This window comes from Cygnus olor, chromosome 4 (genome assembly GCF_009769625.2).
Source record: "Cygnus olor isolate bCygOlo1 chromosome 4, bCygOlo1.pri.v2, whole genome shotgun sequence".
In the NCBI taxonomy this organism is placed as follows: Eukaryota; Metazoa; Chordata; class Aves; order Anseriformes; family Anatidae; genus Cygnus; species Cygnus olor.
The window spans coordinates 8,946,529-8,967,875 of record NC_049172.1 but is presented as its reverse complement, the minus strand read 5'-3'; the positions used below and the strand labels follow the sequence as shown (position 1 = coordinate 8,967,875).

At 45.7% G+C, this 21,347-nt stretch overlaps 1 protein-coding gene across 3 annotated transcripts in view; it reads right to left on the bottom strand.

The window, feature by feature from the left end:
* Positions 1–4,268: 4,268 nt before the first annotated feature.
* Positions 4,269–21,347, bottom strand: part of UNC5C (unc-5 netrin receptor C) — a 254,603-nt gene continuing 237,524 nt past the window's right edge. For all 3 annotated transcript variants that reach the window (XM_040555786.1, XM_040555787.1, XM_040555788.1), the window contains 6 exons: positions 19,155–19,323; positions 17,184–17,417; positions 12,089–12,238; positions 11,600–11,764; positions 8,782–8,960; positions 4,269–8,556 (listed from right to left, as the gene is read on the bottom strand). In XM_040555786.1, the coding sequence (XP_040411720.1) occupies positions 8,391–8,556; positions 8,782–8,960; positions 11,600–11,764; positions 12,089–12,238; positions 17,184–17,417; positions 19,155–19,323 (1,063 nt within the window). In that variant the 3' untranslated portion in view covers positions 4,269–8,390. The remainder of the gene's footprint in view (positions 8,557–8,781; positions 8,961–11,599; positions 11,765–12,088; positions 12,239–17,183; positions 17,418–19,154; positions 19,324–21,347) is intronic.

Genomic DNA, 21,347 nt, shown 5'->3' with positions numbered 1-21,347 from the left:
CTCTGATCATCCTCGTGGCTCTCCGCTGGACTCGCTCTAATACATCCATGTCCTTCTTGTGCTGGGGGCCCAGGGCTGAACGCAGCCCTCCAGGAGGCTCTGAGTAGAGAAGGAGAATCACCTCACTCGCCCTGCAGGCCACACTTCTTTTGATGCAGCCCAGGATATGGTTGGCTTTCTGGGCTAAGTGCACATTGCCAGCTCATGTTGAGCTTCTCATCAACCGTCACCCTCAGGTCCTTCTCCTCAGGGCTGTTCTCAATCCATTCTCCACCCAGTCTGTATCTGTGCTTAAATCTTCTTCAGCTGCAGATGTTGCTGGGACTGTCCTGCTTTCGTTCATGGTTGACAGAGTCATGCTACTGTCCCCAGCCAAAACTGGAGCTCAGCTTCCTTGTGCCTTTTGCTACACGGGAAGGAGAGTTGCAGTCCCACCTTCAAATACAGAAACACCAAGAACAGACCTTCCAGGAGTCTCAAGAAAAATACCAAGAGATGAAGTACCTCGAGGAAAAATCCCTCTAGATAAAGAAGAATCTGTTTGGACAGGGCAGAGACTGCAAGCTGCAGCAGATACAATCTGCAGGGATGTCAAAAACCGCAGGAAAATTCAAGCTCAGTAGTACACACAGCCAGGACAGGAATAGTGGGATGAAAGGAAAGGAGCTTGTCTTCTGTAAAAGCTATACATGCAAAGGGAAAACTGGAAATCTGTCAGACGCCATGAAATATACAGGCAGTGACTGGTATCCAAAGCAGTCATCTTCATTTCACAGACATAAACCCTGCCTGTGGCTCAGCTTTCTTTAGCCAAAATTACCACATAAGTTATTCACCGTGCCCCTTAGGATACAGATCCTCCTTTTGTGTCATGGCTGCACATCCTGTCATATGTAATCTACCACTTCCTGTGACAGAGAGGCTAATCATAAGATTAAAAGAGAAGGGTGAACAGTTCTCCTTCCACACTGCCAAAAGTCCAGTGGCTTTTGGACAGAGTAAACATGTCACTGGAGCTTGTGCTGTCCTCGATGTGCCTCAGCAGTGCCCAGTGTTTTGCCTGCAGTGTTAGGCCTTGGCTCTGTAACAGGCCAATCCTGCCAGGCCCCAGCTCCGGCCCCGATCGCTGCAAGGGAAACCACGCGAGCCAGGGCTGCACCCAGCCTCCCGCAGAGAGTTACTGCAGGCTACGTGCAAACAAACTGCAGGAGCCAGCGGGCGGATTGCCCACATCCCACTTGTAGCTGAGAAGCCACAGAAACTGAGAAGCCATCCCCCACTGGTGGCCTTGTGGTGACAGGCTTCGCTGAGGTCTGCTCAACAGCCCAGTGGTGTTCCACACAGGCAGAGCAGCCCGAGCACTTGCCACTTGGCCACCACTGGAGATCCCATTAGCAATGTCTATAGGAGGAAAGATGAATAAATAAAGACACCTTAAACCCCAGGAAAAGCTTTCTGTAATCCAAGCACAAGGGCGCCTGGTTATTTTAAAGGTGTGGCCTATTCCAGCTGGCCTTCAGGGCCTGGGCTCATATGCTGATTGACAACTTCCCAGCTTTCTGGGTTGTTGGCTGTGTTTTGCTTTTCCATATAGGCCCCTATATTACCCCTGTTGTGGGCAACGTGAGCTCCTCAACCCATGGCTTACCCATCGCCGCGGGGCTGGTGGCAAGAGAGGACCATTTCCCCACTGCCACCCCATGGAGGAGCAGCCATGTGGCTATGCTAGGAATCGTGTCTTACAAATTTATACAATTTAATACTGAGCACAGCATGTCTGAAAACTGGTGAGAAACAACTATCTCTGATAGTGGGGAATGGGTGCGAGAAGGATGAAAATCAGTATTTGGCCATTATAACCATCTAACTTGGACATGAGCAGGTGTCCACTAGAAAGAAGCACCCGCACTGGTTTTAGTTTGCTTCCTGGGCTGCTGCCTTCATACTGGGCTTCTCCCATCCATAACCAAAGGGCTGGAGGTGGGGAGGGCAGTGTTGGGCTCACCAGGCAGCCAGCTCAGCACCTGAGGATGCGTTTTCCTGTCTGTTGCTTTTCTCCGCCTTTGACTGTGGCAATGAAATGAAAACCCCAAGAACATTGCCTGGGGTGGTTCCTCCCTGGGTCTTAGTCTGTTTTCCGTGGGAAGATTGGCTTGAGTTGAGAGCTGCTGTCCTGAACAGCATGTTACAAGAAAGACTGCATCACAAAGACATTTTATGCACAGAAGCATTTCTTTTGAGCAGATTTTTTTTTTTTTTAAAGAAACTAAATAAAAAGGCTCCTCATTCCTTCCAAGCTTCCAGGAACTAAACAATTGAACACAAGGTAGTGGTGTATTTTTTTTTCCAGTTGCTTATAAATATAATTTATTACCTGTTTAAAAATTCTTTCTTACACTTTGTACATGTCAGGCTGACAGAATAAATGCAGGCATTTACAAACAGAGGGAAGGAGAAAAAGGGAGGGGGGTAAGAGGCACACTCAGAACTAGTAAACCACACCTCCACTGTACAGCAATACAAATAATGCAATGGCTAGCACTTATCTGGTAGTAAGTCTTTAGAAAAGGAGTTGCATAGAAGATACAGCAATAGGGAAATCAAAACCAAAATAGTTCTCCACGTCTGAGTAGCAAAGAAAACAAATCCCACAAACCCTGGCAGAGCTGCAAAGCTGAGACGTGAACAGGAGGGAGAAACATAATACATCTCGGCCTGGGTCGCACAGGCTTGTTATTTCTTATGGGCCCTCCTTCATGCTTTAGAAAGGTACCAAAAGTACAGTCTTTGTACTCTTCAACGTTAACAGACAGAACATATGTTAGCAAACGAGTTGACCACACAGGTGTACTGAAATGTTAATGCCATAACTTCCCAACTGCGTTACGCACCCTGCTTGGGGTGACTATTTGGGGGTGTTTTTCCAAGGTGACTTGCAAGATAAATGGGAGAAGACTGTTTTGCTCCTCATTCTTTCTAATTTTGTTTACTTTCCAGACTGATTTTGCTTTTTATTCCTATTGTTTAAGCTCTCAAAATTTACTGGCAAGCTGTAGCAAGAGCCAGCTGGCAGCAACCAAAGAGGCCGTGCAAGCTTTTCTCATCTATGGGCTATTGTCCCAGCAGCTGCAAGCCAGCAGCTGGAGACCAGCGCGTGAGCCCTCAGAGAAGCACCTCACCGCTGTGGGACGTCCCTGCGTGATTACACGTGACATCCTGCTTCTTCACGGCCTTCCAGAAGCTACTTGCCTGCCATGGCTATGGGATGCTCTTGGAGAAAAGGCCTTGGGTACAGTGCACACAACAATTAGTTTCTTTGTAAACAGCCGAGGGGACTAAACCACTATTAAATACATTTAACCAGCATCACGGAAAATGTGAAATGCCTATTCAGTGATAGAGGTTAGTGGAAAGTCTGAATTATCATTGCTTTTTTGTACAGTCGGAGCTTATCAAAGGACTTCCAGGTAAAGGTATTTTTCAGATTTCAGGGAACAGGTACCAAGCTTAAAGGACAAGTAAGTAAATAAACTGCATGATCCTCTTTCAAGCAAGGAGCTTGACCTACCAAACTTGAGAGCTCATTTCTGTGGCTTTGGTTCAAATCCAACTCTATTTCTTTGCCAGTTTTCACACTGTTGGCTCTTACAGCACTGCCTAAATGACTTTGCAGTGATGATTCCGCACTGAATTTTCACCTTCACAAGAAAAAGTTGTTCATAAGAGGATGTCCACGACTCACATCAGAGCTAAAAGCCTCCAGCAGTAGGTGTCCTTTATTTTCTCTTCTCTCTGTATGTATATATATTATACACATACACAAAGTTTGCATTTCTCTGAGAATCCCACGACAAAGAATGTCAAAGATACATGCTTCAGCATTTAAAAACCTGCAATGCAGCTAAATTTATGAACTCAAGCTTTAACACACAAGCTAGGAATGGATTGTGGTGGTGACTCCAAAGTCAATACCTCATTGGAGCCCTTGTGGGAGAAGGGCCAAAGGTTTGGTTTTCATCTCTGCACCACCTGATATTAAGCAAGCCAGCCTGCAAACAATTAGTCACTCTGGGGCCAGATGAGAGCCAGAGTGATACTTGAAAAGACTTCTGAACAGTGGACAACAGTAAGATAGTTGACAAAGTGCCCTGGCCACGGGAGCAAAAAAATCAACAGTATCATCTTGTTTAAAATTAACCTCAGGGCTGCGGTACCTACTTGGCTAGAGCATACAATGGTCTAAAGGCCCCCCACACACACACTGCCCCATTCCCCCCTCCCCCCAAAAAAAAACAAGAAGAAAAGGAGAAACGAGAACCCAAAAGAAACTATTTTAGGTAGCAATACGAGACATTAGGACACTGTCCACAATGACGGGCTTACAGCATGTAAATACATTTATTCTATATGTAAGCAACAGAAATAGCAAGAAACCCAAGTAACAGACATGTTTTGCTCTGTGCGCATCCCAGACTCCAACATGTCTCATGAGTGTCTGCATTTCTGTCAGCGATTCAGAAAAGTCTTAGTCTCCCATGGAAGCAAATCTTGACACAAGAGACCCTCACTGCCTCAAAACTTTCAGGAGTCATTAAAACAATACTTAGATCTTGCACTGTTTGGTGTGATACAATGGATTGGCTGTGTCAGTTTTTTTTTTTTTAACAAAACAAAACAAAACAAAAAACAAACCCAAACTTACCCTATACACTGACGGCCACCTTTACAAGAACACAACACAAGAAGAACTGAAGAAAATCAGGTGAAAAGGACTGCCTCCAATAGTGTTTCTAACTCAGAAATCAAAGGTTTTCCTTGAAGTCAGTAGATATTTTATATATATTTATATAATATATATATATTATTTATATCACTAGCAATCAACATGTAACGAAGAGATGGTGTGAAGAGCAGCAAAACTGCTACAGCACGCAACCGAGGGTGGACAACCAAAAGGATAAGCACTTAAAAAAGTAGCAACAACTGGAGGATAAGAAGCCTGCAGTCATTTTCTAAACCAAACGTGCTCACCTGACACGAAAAACATTACAATAACTCGCAGGAGCTGGTCCTGTCTGCCAAACCGATGGGCCGTTTGGAAGAGCCGTCCCAGGGGAAACCCTTCTTGCCGGGACGATGTTTCTCCGGCCAACGAAGCCGTGGTCGCGATCGGGCGCTGCCCCACGAGATGGCAGTGTGTCCACGCACTTCAGGCAGAGGGACCACCAAAATGCATCGCCAGCACGGCTGGCTGGTCCTGCTCCCCTCTCTCCTTTCTTGGGGGGACACCAGGGGGTCCAGAGCCCCGTCCCAAAGCCCTCTCCCCAGCTGCGCGCCCTGCCACGAGGCTTGGCCTCGGAAGAAATTGAAAAAGAAGAATGAGTGCGGGGAGCTTTAGCTGGGGAGGGAGCTCATGCGAGCAGCGATGGCAGAGCTGCTGCGGTGAGATGTGGATCTGCGGAGGGACCGAGGGGCAGCTTGCGTGGTCCCTGCAAAGGCTGACAGAGCAGCGGAGGGAGAAACTGACCTGGGACATCAGCAGGCAAGGAAAGGTTTCTGAGCAGGCAGGATGGAAGAAGACCAGCTCCATCTCCCTGTGATGTCCTCCACTGCCATTCCCTGTGGATACTCCTCCCTCCATATAAATCTCTTTTAGAGCAATAGAAGGATAATGCCCCAGATTCAGAATATTTTAAGAATATTAATCATCAATTTCCCTTGAAGAGTGTATTGGGGGTGGGATAGGTCAGATAGCTGGCAAAAGGAGCATCGTCTTGAAGTGATACAGATAGCTATGGGACACTTCTCTGCAAGGCCCCAGGGAGAAGGGTGCACACGTTTCCCACCTAGCAAAATAACACAGTGTACACAGGGAGTACAAGTGATCCTGGACGCCAGATAACAGACTGAGATGAAAAGGGGAAGGAGCTGAAAGTTAAGATCATGCACCTGCCTTGGAAGAGGAGTCACACAGGAAGAATGCACAGGAACGGTGAAGAAGCACGCACTACATACAAGTAGTTACACCTGAATAGGGCACAGGAGGGAGAAAAGCTAAGCCCTGGAGCTATATTATAGCTCCAAGATGGGTAAAAAGCTGCAGGAAAAGGGCAGAGCTGGAAGCCCCAGTCGAAGCCTCCTGAAGTTGAAAGCAAGATTTCCATTAGCATTGCAGAGTGCTGCATTAGCTGCCCAAGGTGAAAAACAAAATGGATGTTTGTGGAAAGGATGCTTTTTGGCATCTCCGTGTTCACAGAAGGAGGGGATTACACAGGCAAAATGTGCAACTTTCAACTGATGTGGAAAGTTAAAATTTATGTCCTCTGGTCCCTGGATTTGACTGGAAGTCTGGTTTGCTAGCTGCTGGGTAACTGCTGAGAAAAAGAGTGCTTTGTGAACACTGCCCAGCGTGTAATGAAAGCACCGCTGGTGTCAGAGAGCTGAGAAATTAAAAACAAAACATCCCAAGCCTATGGAAATGTCAAATGGGAAAAAGGTCAGATTAAATTTTCCTTTCATTTTGACCAATGACATTTTCAAAGTTACCTTTAAAGTCGCAGTTTTGAAAGCCTTGGGAAAAGCAAACAAACAGACACACACAAAATGACAAAAATAAATAAATCCAACAACAAAAACCAGCAGCTCAGGTCTGAGGAAGAACATGAAGTGGGAACACGTGTGGCGTGGATGGGCTGGGGAAGAAAGTGGACAGAGGACAACCAGGGCTGGCAGTAAAAGCACTGCGATGCGATGCGCTGTGCTGTACTAAGTAGTCAGTCTTTTCACGGAGCAGAAAATGAAATATGTTTGCAGTGACAACTGATAGAAACAATAGGTAGCTCCTTTTGCCAAGCTCCCGTATCACCTGTTTGCGGTGGCCAGGAGGGACGTGGCAGAGGGACAAACGCTCCTGGTGGGATAATACAGAAGACATACAGAGGCCACACTGAGCACAAAAATCGGGTGGTCAGCATCAGCACCTCCATACATTGTATGCCTTTGTCTGTACCTGTGGGCTCTGTGTATTTGGACTGGGAGGATGGATAGGGCCAAGCAAGACATCACAGCCACTTAGGGTCAGGACTGCTCCCAGGACAGCAGATCGGGGTGGTGCCAAATGTCCTAGCTGGCTGCAGAGAGGGGTGCAGGGCTAGAGCCTCTGCAGGCACAGCTCAGTGACTTCAGTGAAGCATCAACAATTTGCACCACCTTTGCGGCAGGCATTGAGCACAGCAAGGACAACACGGGGTGAGCAACCCTTGTGGGCCGGCAGAGGACTTTGGAGGATGGCTGGAGAAAGGAAGGACAGCCGGCATACAGAGGTCTTCTAGCATCTTAGAAGACCTTCAGGAAGGGGAAAACAGGCTCAATAAAAATGGGAACAACTCATCCTGCTGCTGACAGAACTACAAATAAAGTAATAATGATAATAATAATAATCATTATAATCCTTGCACTAGATACTAATTAGTAAATAATTATGATAGCAAATGCTCTTTTTTTTTTTTTTTTTCTGGGTTTCTCCCCCGCCCCCCCCCCCCCCCAACTACTTGGAATTGCATATCTGGCCCCACCATATCACAAAGGGGTAGAAAGGGTCTGGTTACACTTTGAATTGAGAAAAATTGACTCCTATCCTACAGTCCCCACTGCCCTACAGCCTTTTTCCACAAAAGCTCGGTGGGGCTCCCTCGGGGAAGGATGGGAACAGTACATGTGTTCCTGCTTAGCACCCAGAGTACCTGCTTTCCAGATGCACACCTATAAACACAGATTTTTTTTTCTTTTTTTTTCTTTTTTTTTTTTTTTTTACAGGTAGGTCTAGGAAACAGAATAATGACAGGAGGATCATTGTGAGACAATCGATGCGTGGAATTGTAGCCAAAATCTGAATTCACCAGAAACCAATAATCTGAAATAGCCACAACCAACTGTCCACAGCCTTGTCTAGAATGGCTTTAAACAAAAAATATAAAGAGCCATGGACAGTCTCCTTACCCCTGTCCAGAATTTGATGTAAACAACATCCATAGAAACTGGGATTGTTAAGAAAGTTTATCCATATATCTGGATAGCAATAAAAAGCGTTTCCTAGGAAACTGTAAAATCCTGTACCAAGCAGTGTACAGCCAAGCCAAGAGGAACATTAGGTTGATTTATATTTTCAAGGTACAACTTTGCATGATTTCTCTTAGATCCTGTGATAATGTACAAGGAGAGCACATGTGAAGGTCAGGGCTGTATATTTTTTTCTGTTTGTTTGCTTGCTTTCTTCTCTGAAATGTCTCTTGTGTAACTCATTGGTCTGGGTTTTCATTTCAATTTTCGTTTGCAATAACAGGGCTTTACCGCTCCCTGTGTCTGTCCTTCCTGTTCACGCCAAGGCTGTATCAGTAATTTCCTTCTGCTGCCAAAGAAACCACGGTTTCATGTCTTCCCATTTCTTCCAGAACTGCTGCCAGCATGCTCAGGTTGCCGTCAGGGAAATTCTGGGCTTCCCAGAGATCCAGGATCACCCCGGTGGGACTCGATTTCGTAGCAAAATAATTTAGGTACCTGCAACAGGCCAAAAGGAGACTTGTTTTTATTTTTTTCAGCTGCATGAATTTATACCCAGATACGTCCAGGTTCAGACCATCCCCAGCACTGTCAAGGTGCTCATCCCTTGTCTGATCACTCTGACCAGCCTGTAGGTACATCTGCTGTCACTCAGCTCAGCAGGGCGTTTCTGGGGCCCCTCTGGCACACACCTCCGAGGGAGTTTAGCTTGACCCTGCTCACCTGTCCAGTTTCAGCTTGTGGGCCAGCATCCTCCAGTCATGGCCCCTGGTCTGGGGTGCATCCAGGCTGCTGCAGAGCTTCTGCCGGATCGGGAGGGGGATGCTGAATGCGTTGGGACCAACTATCGTGGTGATGGTGCCTGCTGAGTCCATGACGGGGTAATCGATGCCAGTTGGCTCCTGAGGGTTGAAAGAAGGAAAAAAACCACAACAACACCAAAACAACAACACCAAAAACAACAACATCAAAACAAAACGAAAATAACAAAAACCCTCCAGCAGTTTTGCTGCTGAATGCAAAAACAATCACAGAAGTGTCTCCCCTAAGACTCATTGCTTTTACTTGCATTAGAGGGGCAGCAGCGCTCTGTCAGTCAAGCATCTATGTTAGCAGAAAAAGAGAAATATTTATAGTCAGCTTTGGGTAGACAGCAGATTTTTATTCTATTTTAATTTTTGAGGGCAAAGATTACTGTAGCTAGACAGCATTGTGCCTGGCTTAATTAATCACTTTCTGGAAATAAAGATCAAGCACTTTGACACATTTCAGAGCAAATTACTACTACCAGGGCAGAACTGAACTTTCCTGGCTAGGGTGAAAAAATAATCTCTCAGAGGTCAACGAGAGATGGTTAATTATTTGGGGCAGAAGCCTGGAAAAAGAAGCAGGAGTGACTTGTTCTCCTTCCACAGCTCCTATTTATGTTTTCAATTTCTCTCATTTGCAGTGCGACCAGCCTGAGGTGATGCTGGCAGAAACAGGGGAAGCAGCTTTGTCCCTGCCTCTGCTGGAGGGAAGCAAAATACTCGTCCTTAAATGTGAATTTGTTTGTTCCTCCTTGAGCTGTCTGGCTGTTTCGTGTCAAACTGGCTTCTGGGAAGGCACCATAAAACCTGAAACTGTCTCAAAATCAGGCAATGCCCTGCCTTGCAAGCTGGCCTGGCCAGCCCCACCATTTCAGGCCATGAGCTGTCCTCCTCCTCCTCCTCCTCCTCCAGCAGCAGGGGCTGCCCAGGAGCTGGCAAAAGTACACAGATGCCACCACAGATGCCTCTAGGCTCACCTGTGCTGGTGGGTCAGTGGCTGCAGCTACAGGGTGGTGGATGTTAGCATCACAGACAGTCCACCTTCCCTTTTTATTCCTGGCCACGGCATGCAATTGACACATTGAGATACTGTAGTGGTGACCTAGGCACCAGAAGAAACTGTGAGGAGCTACAGTTAAGTTTCCTAATGCTTTTCCAGGTGATTTCTGCCACCAAACAAGCTGAGATTTTGTGGCTTTATTATTATTATTATTATTATTTATTATTTTTGGTAGAAGTTGACACAGTCCTGCTTACCAGCCCTTAGCAGCCCAAGGTCCTCATTTGGGCTTGGGAATGTCAGTTGGTGTCAATCACAAGGAGCAATTTTGCAATGGGCAGCCTTGATAACAGCGGTATTATTCCCTCCCTCTATTCATCCCTGATGGATGCGATCACAGCACAAGACAAGAATATTATCCCGTTTCCCCTGAATCTATTACCAGGCCCTATTACACAGAAGCAGCTGAAGATGATTATAGTCTGTATTTGCATTTCATTAAAGTTACTCTCAGTTCTTTCTCTTCTCTGTTAGGTTAAATTAGAGATTACCTCAATGCAGCACTTACTACAATAATTGTTTATGATACTTGTTTTACCATCTGTCTTTAATGCTGTGTTGTCCCCAGCTGAATATGTAGCTTTACACCCAATAACCAAGCAGATGTTATGGGTAATGACACACACCGCTGGGGCCCTACACCACCAGTAACTTTTGTCTGTCACCTCCCAGCCCTTCCCAAGTCAGTAGCCACTGAGGTACTGGTGCTGCAGGACGAACTACTCCAGCTGGGTGGTAAGGATGCCTCCAAGTATGCCTCCTCTGCTATCTACCTAGCGACTCATTTTCAAAGGGATTTGGAGACACAGATGAAAATAAATTAGGAAGGGAAATAGTAAACAGAAGCGATAAAAGATGAGGATGTGATCTAGGTTTGCTGTGGGAGGTGGTTTAAATTCCCAAATGCATTTTGCCTAACACTAAATCTTTATAAAGAGAAGGGAGCAGCCTTCGAGCAGGGTGAATGAGCTTTTGGGACCTGGGGCAGTTTATAATGCAATTCTATTCTGTTTCTCTGTGTTGGCCCAGTAGCAGCTAAGGGATGACAGTGACCTGAAAATCAAGGCAGCACCCAGGAGGTACTGGGCACAAAAGCCACCAGCATATCCACTGAAGTCGATGGTGCTTCACACCTGAATGCATCACTATTTCTCATCTCTAAGCTCTGCTGCCCCAAGGAGCTAAAATTTTTCAGCTATGGCAAAGATGCTCCAAAACTTATGATCATTTTTCTACTGGAAAATGTCAGCCAGCAAAAGAAGAACTGTCAAAGATAATAGCCATGATTTGTAGCAGTAGCAAAGTCTGAGGGGAAAAGTCTGTTGCAAGTAGACCATCTGGTATTCCCTATCCGGGAGCCAGGACCACACAGTGCTTTGTGAGAGGCATTAGGGAGTGGTAGGCAAAGAGCTCCTCCACGCAGACACGGAAAGGGGGTACTAGCAGGGAGACCATCACTGCCTCCCTCCTTGAGGGGAGATGCTCCATGCCAGATGAGAGGATACAGAGAGAAACTAAGGGAAAATGCAAGAGGAGATATAAAGCGACAGCTTAATCCACCCCTTCTGTTCATCTCAGCAGTTGGGAAGAAAATGGGAAGTACAAACCAGGTAGCAATGGGAAGGGCTATGCATCCTTAGCCCTCCCATGTTTACACACTGATGTCTCTTACCTCTGACACGGAGCAGTTCAGCTGGAAGATCTGCCCTTCTCCTTCGACTTGCCGCACGCAGAGTTTGCAGACCAGCTCCAGGGTATTGAGGCTGAACCTTTCCAGAGTGAAGGTGCAGTGCAGGTTCCTCTGGCACCCGCTCCAGATGTGGTAAAAAGAAATCTCCTGCAGGAGAAAAGCAGGAAAAAAAAAAAAAGGTAAAAAAAAAGTCAAGGAATTTTTTTTTTTTTTTTTTAAAGTATCAGTCATTTTCCACAATCCCTTTTCAGTCGAGGATTGGCTCAGCTCCCACATGGCCTTGAGAAGAGGGAAGTGGGGCACCTCGCAGGACCAGAGCACAGATGCTGTATGACTGGAGATGGTCAGCTCCATGCTACTGGCACTGCAGATGGTCCGGGAAAAAAATGTCCACACTTACTGTTTCTTAAACCATATGTCACTGTATTTCTTTAAGCCTCTCCACTAGGATGCAACATTTGTGATGCTCACCTGGTATTTAGCCAGCAGTTTGCTCTTCCAGAGAGAGTGGGCAATGTCATGAATGGACAAGCGGAGGTTGTGGGTACTTCCCTTAAAATGCAAAGTTTTGGGTTCCTCCAAAAGCTGCCCACCCATCTGCCGCTCGAGCTGGAGGACCTCCTGCAGGATGGCAATAACAAGAAGAAAAGTGGTCAGGTAGTGTCAAGACAACATTAAGCCGTCAACCCTGGTCTGCTGATTCCTCACGTCTGACTGCTGTGCATGCTGTAACTTGTATGCTAGATAAAACATGCACAGATGCCGCATGGCGTTACATTTCCCTGTGACTTGCACTAGTGGATCTAAGGATAATCTCCTTGTCCTCATCACACAACAGCAGCCCAGGAGGGATACAGGCAGCCTTGTCTCCTTTCGGAGACACACTGTTACCTGTTGTGTCCAAGGCACAGCAATCTTAACAGCATGTGATTCTATTGAATGCAAAGATTTTGGATATGGAGATATATCCATCTTCTCCATTGCTCACCAAAGTGGACATCTAAAGCATCTTTACTATTTTGCTTCAGGAAGTTCTTATTTGCATAGGTCCTGCTGATATGGGACCTGTGGATGCTGCTGGTCCAGCATCTGGCAGCCTCCTGGCAAGCTGCTCTGTGACAGATCCGTACAGACGCCTACTCCGAGACTAACCATTGAGTGGGATGGAATCAAAACAAGAGCAAGACACGATGACATAGCATTTTGTACATACAAATACATAGGTTCAGGGTTACTGAGATATTGATTGTGTAATTAAAACCTACTAAGCCAAGAGCCTGGTCATTTTCTGCAGCTAAAAATAAAGACATGCCTCTAACTAATGAGACCACAGTGGACCGTTGTCTACAGAGAAACAGCCTAATTGTAATCCACATGGAAGGAGCCAGTACAAAGGCACCTACATGAGCTTCATTAGAAACAAACACTGCCAAACTCAGTCATATTTAATTACGAGAGCCAGCCAAACAAGCAGTCTCACACAGCCAAAGCCAATCACATACAGAGTGAACACACGCAAGGAGTGCAGGGGCACACAAAACCGGGATGCTAGCCCAGGCTAACTAAAGGAGCCTCTGATTTAGCTAAGGGTGAAACAAGCTACTCTTGATCATGTTTGTCATCTAGTTAGCATAACAGAAAAGCCTATGTCCCCAGTGAGCCCAGTACCTGAGAGATCCCAAAGCTAAAACGATGTTTGCTTATCAGCCATTAGAGGCAAAGAGAGAGAATCAGGAAACCTTTTAGATTAAGGTTACGCCAATGAGTCAGTTCCAGTGCCCCCTAATTACCTCGTCAAGACGTCTAAAGAGCAATCGATAGCAATTATCTGATTACTGTAGATCTTCATTATGTCCAAATTACCTCCCTGGAATGACCAGAAGGCTGGCGGCACTGTGCGCTAATTGCCAGCTCCCGCTGTCCACCCACGGCCAGCCTCAGGGCTGTGCTGCCGTGCTGCCGTGGGGACAAATATCTCAGCATCGCAGATCCGGGTGCCTGGTGTCAATATCCTATCATCAGTAGCCACTCTGGTTCACTATAACCTCTCCAACTGGAAGCCCACGCTTCTCCCATGCTGCTCAGCTAATTAATTCAGGATTAATTTGTAGCCACCATCACCCTTAAGACCTGCTGGTGAGCTTGAGCCATACGGCGTTTTATTTAGAGCAGTGCTCATCCTCTTGGCTGGCACCTCCATTTCCCTCATGAGCCGAAAGCTGACCTAAGTATCACTCATCCCATGCAGTGGTGGCTCCTGCCACCCTTCCCATCGCCTCTTGCCTCCCCTGCGAGCCAGGACTTGCGTCCTATGCTCTTCCCAGGAGAGAGAACTGCACAAGACATTACTCCCTCAACAGCAGCATTGACACAGCCACGGCCTGTATTTGGAAATAGCTTCCTCATTAACGGAGCACAAGCATGCAACAAAAAAGGCATCTTTGTTAGAGGGACAAATATGCATTAAATAACTGAGAGAAGATGACATGTCTATTATGATTATTTTTTTTGGAGAACTGTTACCACACAGCATGAAGCAGGCTGGGGGAAGCCACCCTGCTACAGCCTAAATAATTCACTTACCCCTGGTATGCCTGGCTGCTCAGCCACCACACCCAGCTCAGACACCTCAATCTCAAAGCCATACGTGAATAAATAGATGGGAATAAATCAGCAGGATTTCTTTGTAGCTATGATATTATTAACTTGTTTACAACAAACTAGTTAGAGCATCCCCCTTTAAGTGCCTTAAAAAAGAAGCTAGTGCTTTGGGACACCACCAACCTCACTCTTCCCCAAAAAGCACTTTTGTGAGCATTCCATCTGGGCATCACAGTCTATGGCCTAGGTCTCCACAGGGCCACAGTGCTGGGGCTGTCCGGCTTCCCAACCCCAGCAAACCAACCAAGCCTATCCCACAATAACCCAGCCATTATTTACACTGAGTCTTTGCACTTCCCAGCTGCACCATGAGCCCCGGTGGTTCAGCAGTGAACTGTTACTCTGCACAACCAGAAGGTAAAGCCTGCGGAATAAATGCTGTGTTTTATATACAGCAACTGCTTGTCTTTTTTGAGTGACTGCTAGGACCCATTCAGCATATGGCACACTCACTCCTAGCTGTAAATAACAACAGAATGCATTCAGTTGCCTATTAGAATAAATACATAATGATAAGCAACAACTCACACTGCTTCTCGTTCCCTGGCCTTGCCTTGCCCAGGGCAGCCCCATTTGCACACCTTGCCCTCCATGGCCAGCAGCTTGCCTGGTGCAGGCAGCTTCCTCACCTGTTAAGCCTGGTAGACAGCTAAAAACATCACACCCTACAGGTTGCTGTGAAGAAAATGAACTTCATCCCAGCCAAAACCATCAGCATGCTCAACCTTTTCACCTAGAACTGGCTTACTAGATTTGGTTTTAACTTTCACCTTCCCCAAACTTTTTATTTCCAGAAAAATGTAAGTTATAGCTTCAAAACACTTTATGGCCAGCAAGTAGAATCATAGAATCACAGAATGGTTTGGGTTGGAAGCGACCTTAAAGACCATCCAGTTCCAATCCCTCTGCCACAGGCAGGGACACCTCCCACCAGCCCAGGTTGCCCAAGGCCCCATCCAGCCTGGCCTTGAACACCTCCAGGGATGGGGCATCCACAGCTTCTCTGGGCAGCCTGTTTGACTGCCTCACCACTCTCAGAGTAAAGAATTTCTTCCTTGTATCTAATTTAAATCTCCTCTCTATACAGTTTAAAGACATTCCCCCCTTGTCCTATCCCCCCACCCCCTGACAAAGAGTCCCTCCCCAGCTCTCCTGTAGGCCCCCTTTAGGTACTGGAAAACCACTATAAGGTCTCCCCAGAGACTTCTCTTCTCCAGGCTGAATGACCCCAGCTCCCTCAGCCTCTCTTCACAGCAGAGGTGCTCCAGCCCTTTGAAGTACTTGTGTTTGTTCTGCAAACCCCAGCTATCTTGGTCTTGAACCCAGTGTACAGCAGCTTGTGTGTGTGGCCATCCAGTCTTGGGGTGAAAGTGCCAAGAGGAAGAGAATTAAAAAGAAGTGATAGGTGCCAGCATGAAAGTGGCCACTCGACTTTGCTCAGCGACTCTTTCCTCCCCAAATTACAAGCTCACTTAACCTGCAGCTGAAGCCCAAGAATTCGCCATCTCCTTTCCCAGACGTTCAATGCAGCTTCTCAAGTAAAAGATGGTTTTCAGTTATGTTACTCAGCGCCTCTGCTGATCCCTTCTGCTCTCTGAATTGGATTAACGTTACCCTGCAATGTTCCTTGCAGTCTATTAGAAACAAGCCAACAACTCTTGAGTAACACCTAATCCAATTGGCCCAGCTCTGACTGCAATCACTATCTGTTCAAGGCTCTGCCAAGTCACTTATTATTCCCTCAGGCTGGATGGACCCCTGGAAAATCATATTACACAGCACAGAGCCCAAAGAGCACAGCCATAAAGCCCTCATGACTTTCGAAGCATTTCCACTTGATCGGTACAAAAGATCCTTTCCACTTTTGGGGACAAAAATTTCTTATTTATAGAGAAAATGCTCCTAGTATCCCCGCAACAAAGAGCAGGCAGGGCCTTGGTATTGGGCAGTATTTGGGATGAAAAGGGACGGTGGCATTTGCAGTGATGGAGGCCGGTGCACTGAAAAACGAGAACATCTCCCCAGCAGCCTGTGGGGGCTTATGTCTGATCAGTTCCCACACGGTGCTGATATGACAAACTCGTGCATGGCACAAGGATGGCTCTGCTTAGAGTGAGCTTGTTTTGCTGCAAAGAAACATTTGGGAAGTTGCACTGGCTATGCTTAAAGGAAAAAAAAAAAAAACACCTTTTAATAACCTCCAATCTTACACGTACAGTTGGAGCTACATATTTTATGAGTGCATCTATTATAGATACCATCTGTATAAACACACATATTTATAAAGAGAAATAGCAAGTATGTTTATCTATCTGCTCATCTGTATGTGAGGGAGTACGTGCGTGTGTGTGTGAGAACGCTAGAATTATGCAATGAGGGTAAGGTGTACAGTTACAGAAAGCAACAGCTTCGATTTATTTTAGTGGCAAATTCCTAACACAAAATACTGCACACGAAAAGGTGTAATGAAGCAGTATGAAAGCAGGCAGTGATTAACAGCCCAGAAGCTTCTTTTATCATTATCAACTATTTACAAAGAGGCATTTATATGTTTACCCATCTCTGGGGAGCTGGCACTTAGCATTAAAAATACATGAATAACGAATGAAGCCCGGTGTACCTTATGGCCTTTTAATAATGCAAAAATCTTAGGATTCAGGATATGATACAGGTAAACAAAGGAAAAAATGCTGGCAGGTGGAAAACAGTTTGGCGTGTGTGTGAGATCCCTGTGCAAAGGACAATTTATAGTGTGCGGGGGTTAAACTGTAAAACAGCAGCTTGTTGTCAGGCTTTTCTTCTAATCAGAAAAATAATCTATGGTAAAGAAACACATGCAGCAGAGGGGCTACTCATTGCTTTGCTAGGATGAGAGAGGAAAAGCAAGCATGAGAGCAACAACCACCTTAAGGGCATCCTGCGTGTCATCGAGGCAGTAGACGCGGATGTTGTACTCCAGCGAAGAGCAGGACAGTGGTCCAAAGATGGCCAGTTTGAGACGTTTGGCTGCTGCTTTGGTGATGGACTGTCCCACCAAGGCGTATGTGCTGAGGGTCTCTGTCAGGATATGGCAGGCCTCGGGGTCCAGCTGGATGTAGCATGGGGTGGTGAAGTTTTCCTCCCCGACTACCACCACATCCTAAGGGAGAAAGAGGCCACATTAAAGATCCTGACCTGTCAGAGTTGCTGTACTTGGAGACCCCTTTCAAGCCTGTATGATGCTCGAAGTTCTTGCTGCCTGCATGTTAGATTAATCAGATAATAAATATAAACAAATAACTGCCCTTCATTCCCTAAGCATGACAATAAGGTGTTATAAAAACTCAAGGAAGCAAAGTAACCTGTACGATGGCCGAATGCCACATCTACATGAAATATCACCTGCTGCTTCATCAGAATAATCCTCCGTGACAAGACTGCAGGGTGAAGAAAAAAAATACATACAGCCTGAATGCAAACAGCCTCCTCCCTGCGCTCAGAAGAAAACACCTCTCCTGCCAACTTCACTCAACCCTGCGTGCAATGTCTTGCACACAACATAAGGAGCTTCCAGTGGTCCTGAGAGAGAACAGGAGCAAAAGGGCAGCAGTGGCCGCCTCTTACACAGCCACCATGCACCACATCTCATTTGCTTTATCCCTGCTGCCTTGAAGTCTGTAGCAATGGGGGTATAGCAGAGATTTGGCATTAAACTTGGTGCCTCTGGCCTCTTGGAAGGTGAACATGTCACATTTGCAGGGGTGGCATGGTCCTTCTTGAGAGCAGAAAAGGAGGTGCCACAGTGCTGATTGCAGTGCTGGCACCAGACACAACCTCTCTGTCAAGGGCAGGGAGGACGGAGGAGAAAACAAAGAGATGCCAGTAACACAGACACAAATAAGGAACATACGTGTGGTGCCAAGAGCCAGGCTGGTAGGGTGCATATTGTTTGGCCAGACAGACCTGTGTTCACTGCGTGAGCTCTCCCAGTGTGAGGAAGTGCTGGTGCCACGGGCAGGGGGACAAAGCAAGAGTCTTGTGAAGGCCCTGCTGGACAGACCGCTTTTGGCGGCTGTCGGCCCAACTGCCTTCAAAAGCCTCCCTGCCCTCACAAAACCTACCAGTAGGAGAAGATGCCCTTGCCAAATTAATTATGTGAGACCAAACTGGTAGCAGCAGGTACCCAGGAGCAACCAAGTTCTTCAGGAGGCAGGACTGAAGAGCAGGCCTGTGCCAGAATGGCTGAGCCTTGCTGCAAGCATCACTTCATGCTCCAGTTGTGGTGTCCTTCTGCCGCCCCACCATGGGACAGACATCCTCCTGCTGCACTGCTGGCAGGAGACTCTCACCAAGCCTGCATGGCCTAGCAGTGCCCAAATTAACAGGGTGCAGGGCTGGGGCTGACTGCATGAACTGAATCAAAGCAGTGCTCCACCAACACCTTAGGAGTGAAAAAGAAGAGAAAAGCAAGTCCTATAAATTTTAATAAGCTGGTTGATGTCTTGGTGTTGAAGCAGGGGATCATGTGCAGCACTATTTTCATTTTCTTGCAAACAGATATAAATTAGGGGAATTGAAAGTATTCTGTAAAAAATATTTTCTTATTTCTGGAATTGAGTTTCAGTTTCGGTTGTTCTTTTCTATTTCTCCTGGGAAGAGAACTGCTTTTCAGTTGTTATTTCAGTTGTTATTTTCTATTTTGCCTCTTCTCTTCATTCCCTCCCCATGATTTTGGCTTAATAACCTGCCAAGACCAAAAGCTCAAGTGCCAAAATCCTGCAGGAAGGCTATGCTTCATGGAACACAGCAGGAGGCACTGGGACTGCCCCCAGAAAGCATTTCTAGGGGCACTGGGCATCTTGGACAGCCGTTGCAGGCTGGAGGCCCGTAGACTCACCTCCCACGGCCCTTGGGCAGCCTGGTGCTTCAGGTGGATCTGCCAGTCATCTGTGTTGGGTTCTGCGCAGTGGTGCATGGTCAACACAACGGGCCGGGTTAGCAGTGCTCCTGGGGGCCCACAGCTCACCACCGGCGTCAGCAGGGTCTGGCTGTCTTCTACAGGAGGCCTGACGGCAGGACGGAAAGGTGATGTGTGAAGGGTAGGGGGAGAAAGGGCAAAAAGGCACGTTAAGGTATGTAAAGCTAAGGTATGTAGAAAGAAAAAATAATCCTTCTCTTACAGGGTAGTTTGTAAACAATTGTGTGCATGCCTGAACTATCCCAGACCGATTGCCGAGGAGTTTAAAGCAGAGGAAGCATAAGTGACTTTAACTACCCTGACATCTGGTGTATGACAAATACAGCTGAATGTGCCTCATCAGCTACTTCTCTAAACAACAGAGAGGACAAATTCATGATCCAGAAACCAGCAAGCGGGAGATTAAGTGTTGGGTGTGATCTGCACTTGGAAATCTGGGTCAGTCCATGGGACCTTGCATCTTCCACTCTGGCTGAAGGTTCAGTCCAGTTGCATATGCAAACACTTTGTGTTTATACCTGGATTGGTTTTAGGGGGATTAGTTGAGACAAGAGTGGATATTGTTGACATCTACAAGAAAAAGAATAAAAAAGTAGTAGTAGAAAAGAGTAAAAAAAAAATAGTTAAGGAGAACAAATCAGGATAGAAAGCTCTGTTGAGATCAAATTTATTACATCTACTCTGGGTATCGCTGGTACATCCACAGGCATATCCTAATTTTGCCCACCTTAACTCACACTGAATAATCCATTAGTCCTACATAAAATGAAAGAGAAACTTTTGAAAAATCCTTTTTGAAAGTGGGACGAAGGCCTTTTTGAAAGGTGTCTCTTGTTCATAAAAATGTTGGAAATTTTCATAACATTTTGGAAAAAAAAAAAAAAAAAAGGTCCGACATGGAAAAACTGAAGTGTATGCAAATCAGTAAATTCAGATGATACGCATCTGTGGATCCGAAAGGAAATTAACTGATGAGTTTACTAAACGACTTAACAATTGTTTCTAAAAAGCCATGGGCTGGAAACAAACAGCTGTGGTATCTGTCTTTCAAAAAAACTAAAATATAACAATCTGGCCAGCTATGATGAATCACACTGGTTGTTTTAGCCTAACAAACAGTACATAAGAGAAATAAAGCATTAGCATATAGAGCATCCAGTTCAGCTCCTGCTGTATACTATGGGGATCTCTGGATTCAGGTTATGAAGATCTAGAATCGCTCTCTTGCAAGACTTAACTGAATAAATCATTGGGCAGATTTTGACTAAAACATTACTTCAGTTTCCTTTTTTCTTTCTTTTTCTTTCCTTTTTTTTTTTTTTAATTGAAGCAATGCATAGCTTAAAAATGGCTCACAATGTGTTGTATCCATTAATGTATTAACAAATGTTTTAACACTTTCCTATAGTCTAAGTCAGTAAGTTTCAAAAAACATGAAGTCTTATGAGAAAGGCCTTTGAAAATTACAATATTCATCTGGAAAGCTACAGATATGACAAGCTATAGACTTGATCATCTGGTTAACCTAGCTTCATCTAAATGACTACTGACCCATGAAGAAGTGAGGAAAAATATGAATTATCATAGTTTTTCAGACTGAATTATAAGGCCAGCAGTCAAAAAGAATATAAGAGGGAATATATCATGACTGCTGTAAAAAACTTCATACAATGTCTTCTAGGTGAAAAATGAGTTAAAATCAATAAGAATCTGAGCGCTGATGCATGCAGTTAAAGAAAAAAAAAGCCAAAAGATCATTAAAATAATAGAGCGCTGATAAATCATACAGCTGAAAGTTGTCTCAAAGTAAAATTAAGTTTAGTCACTGCTCCGTGACAAAATTTGGTTAGCCGTTAAATTTTAGGACTCTGATGGAGGGCGTAATTTTACACTGCAACATTTTATATCTGATTAGCACAAGTATAAACGACAATGCAGAAGACAAAGCCAGGAGGGACTCCAGACTGAATGGTTAGTGAGGGAGATGGAAAGTGGATATAACCATAGAAAGGAAATGCAAAAATAGCAGGGTTTAGTATTTTTTCCTAAGTTAGCAACGTTGCTGGTCCCAGTGCCTCTCCTCCAATACCTGCCTCATGCAGACACTGACCC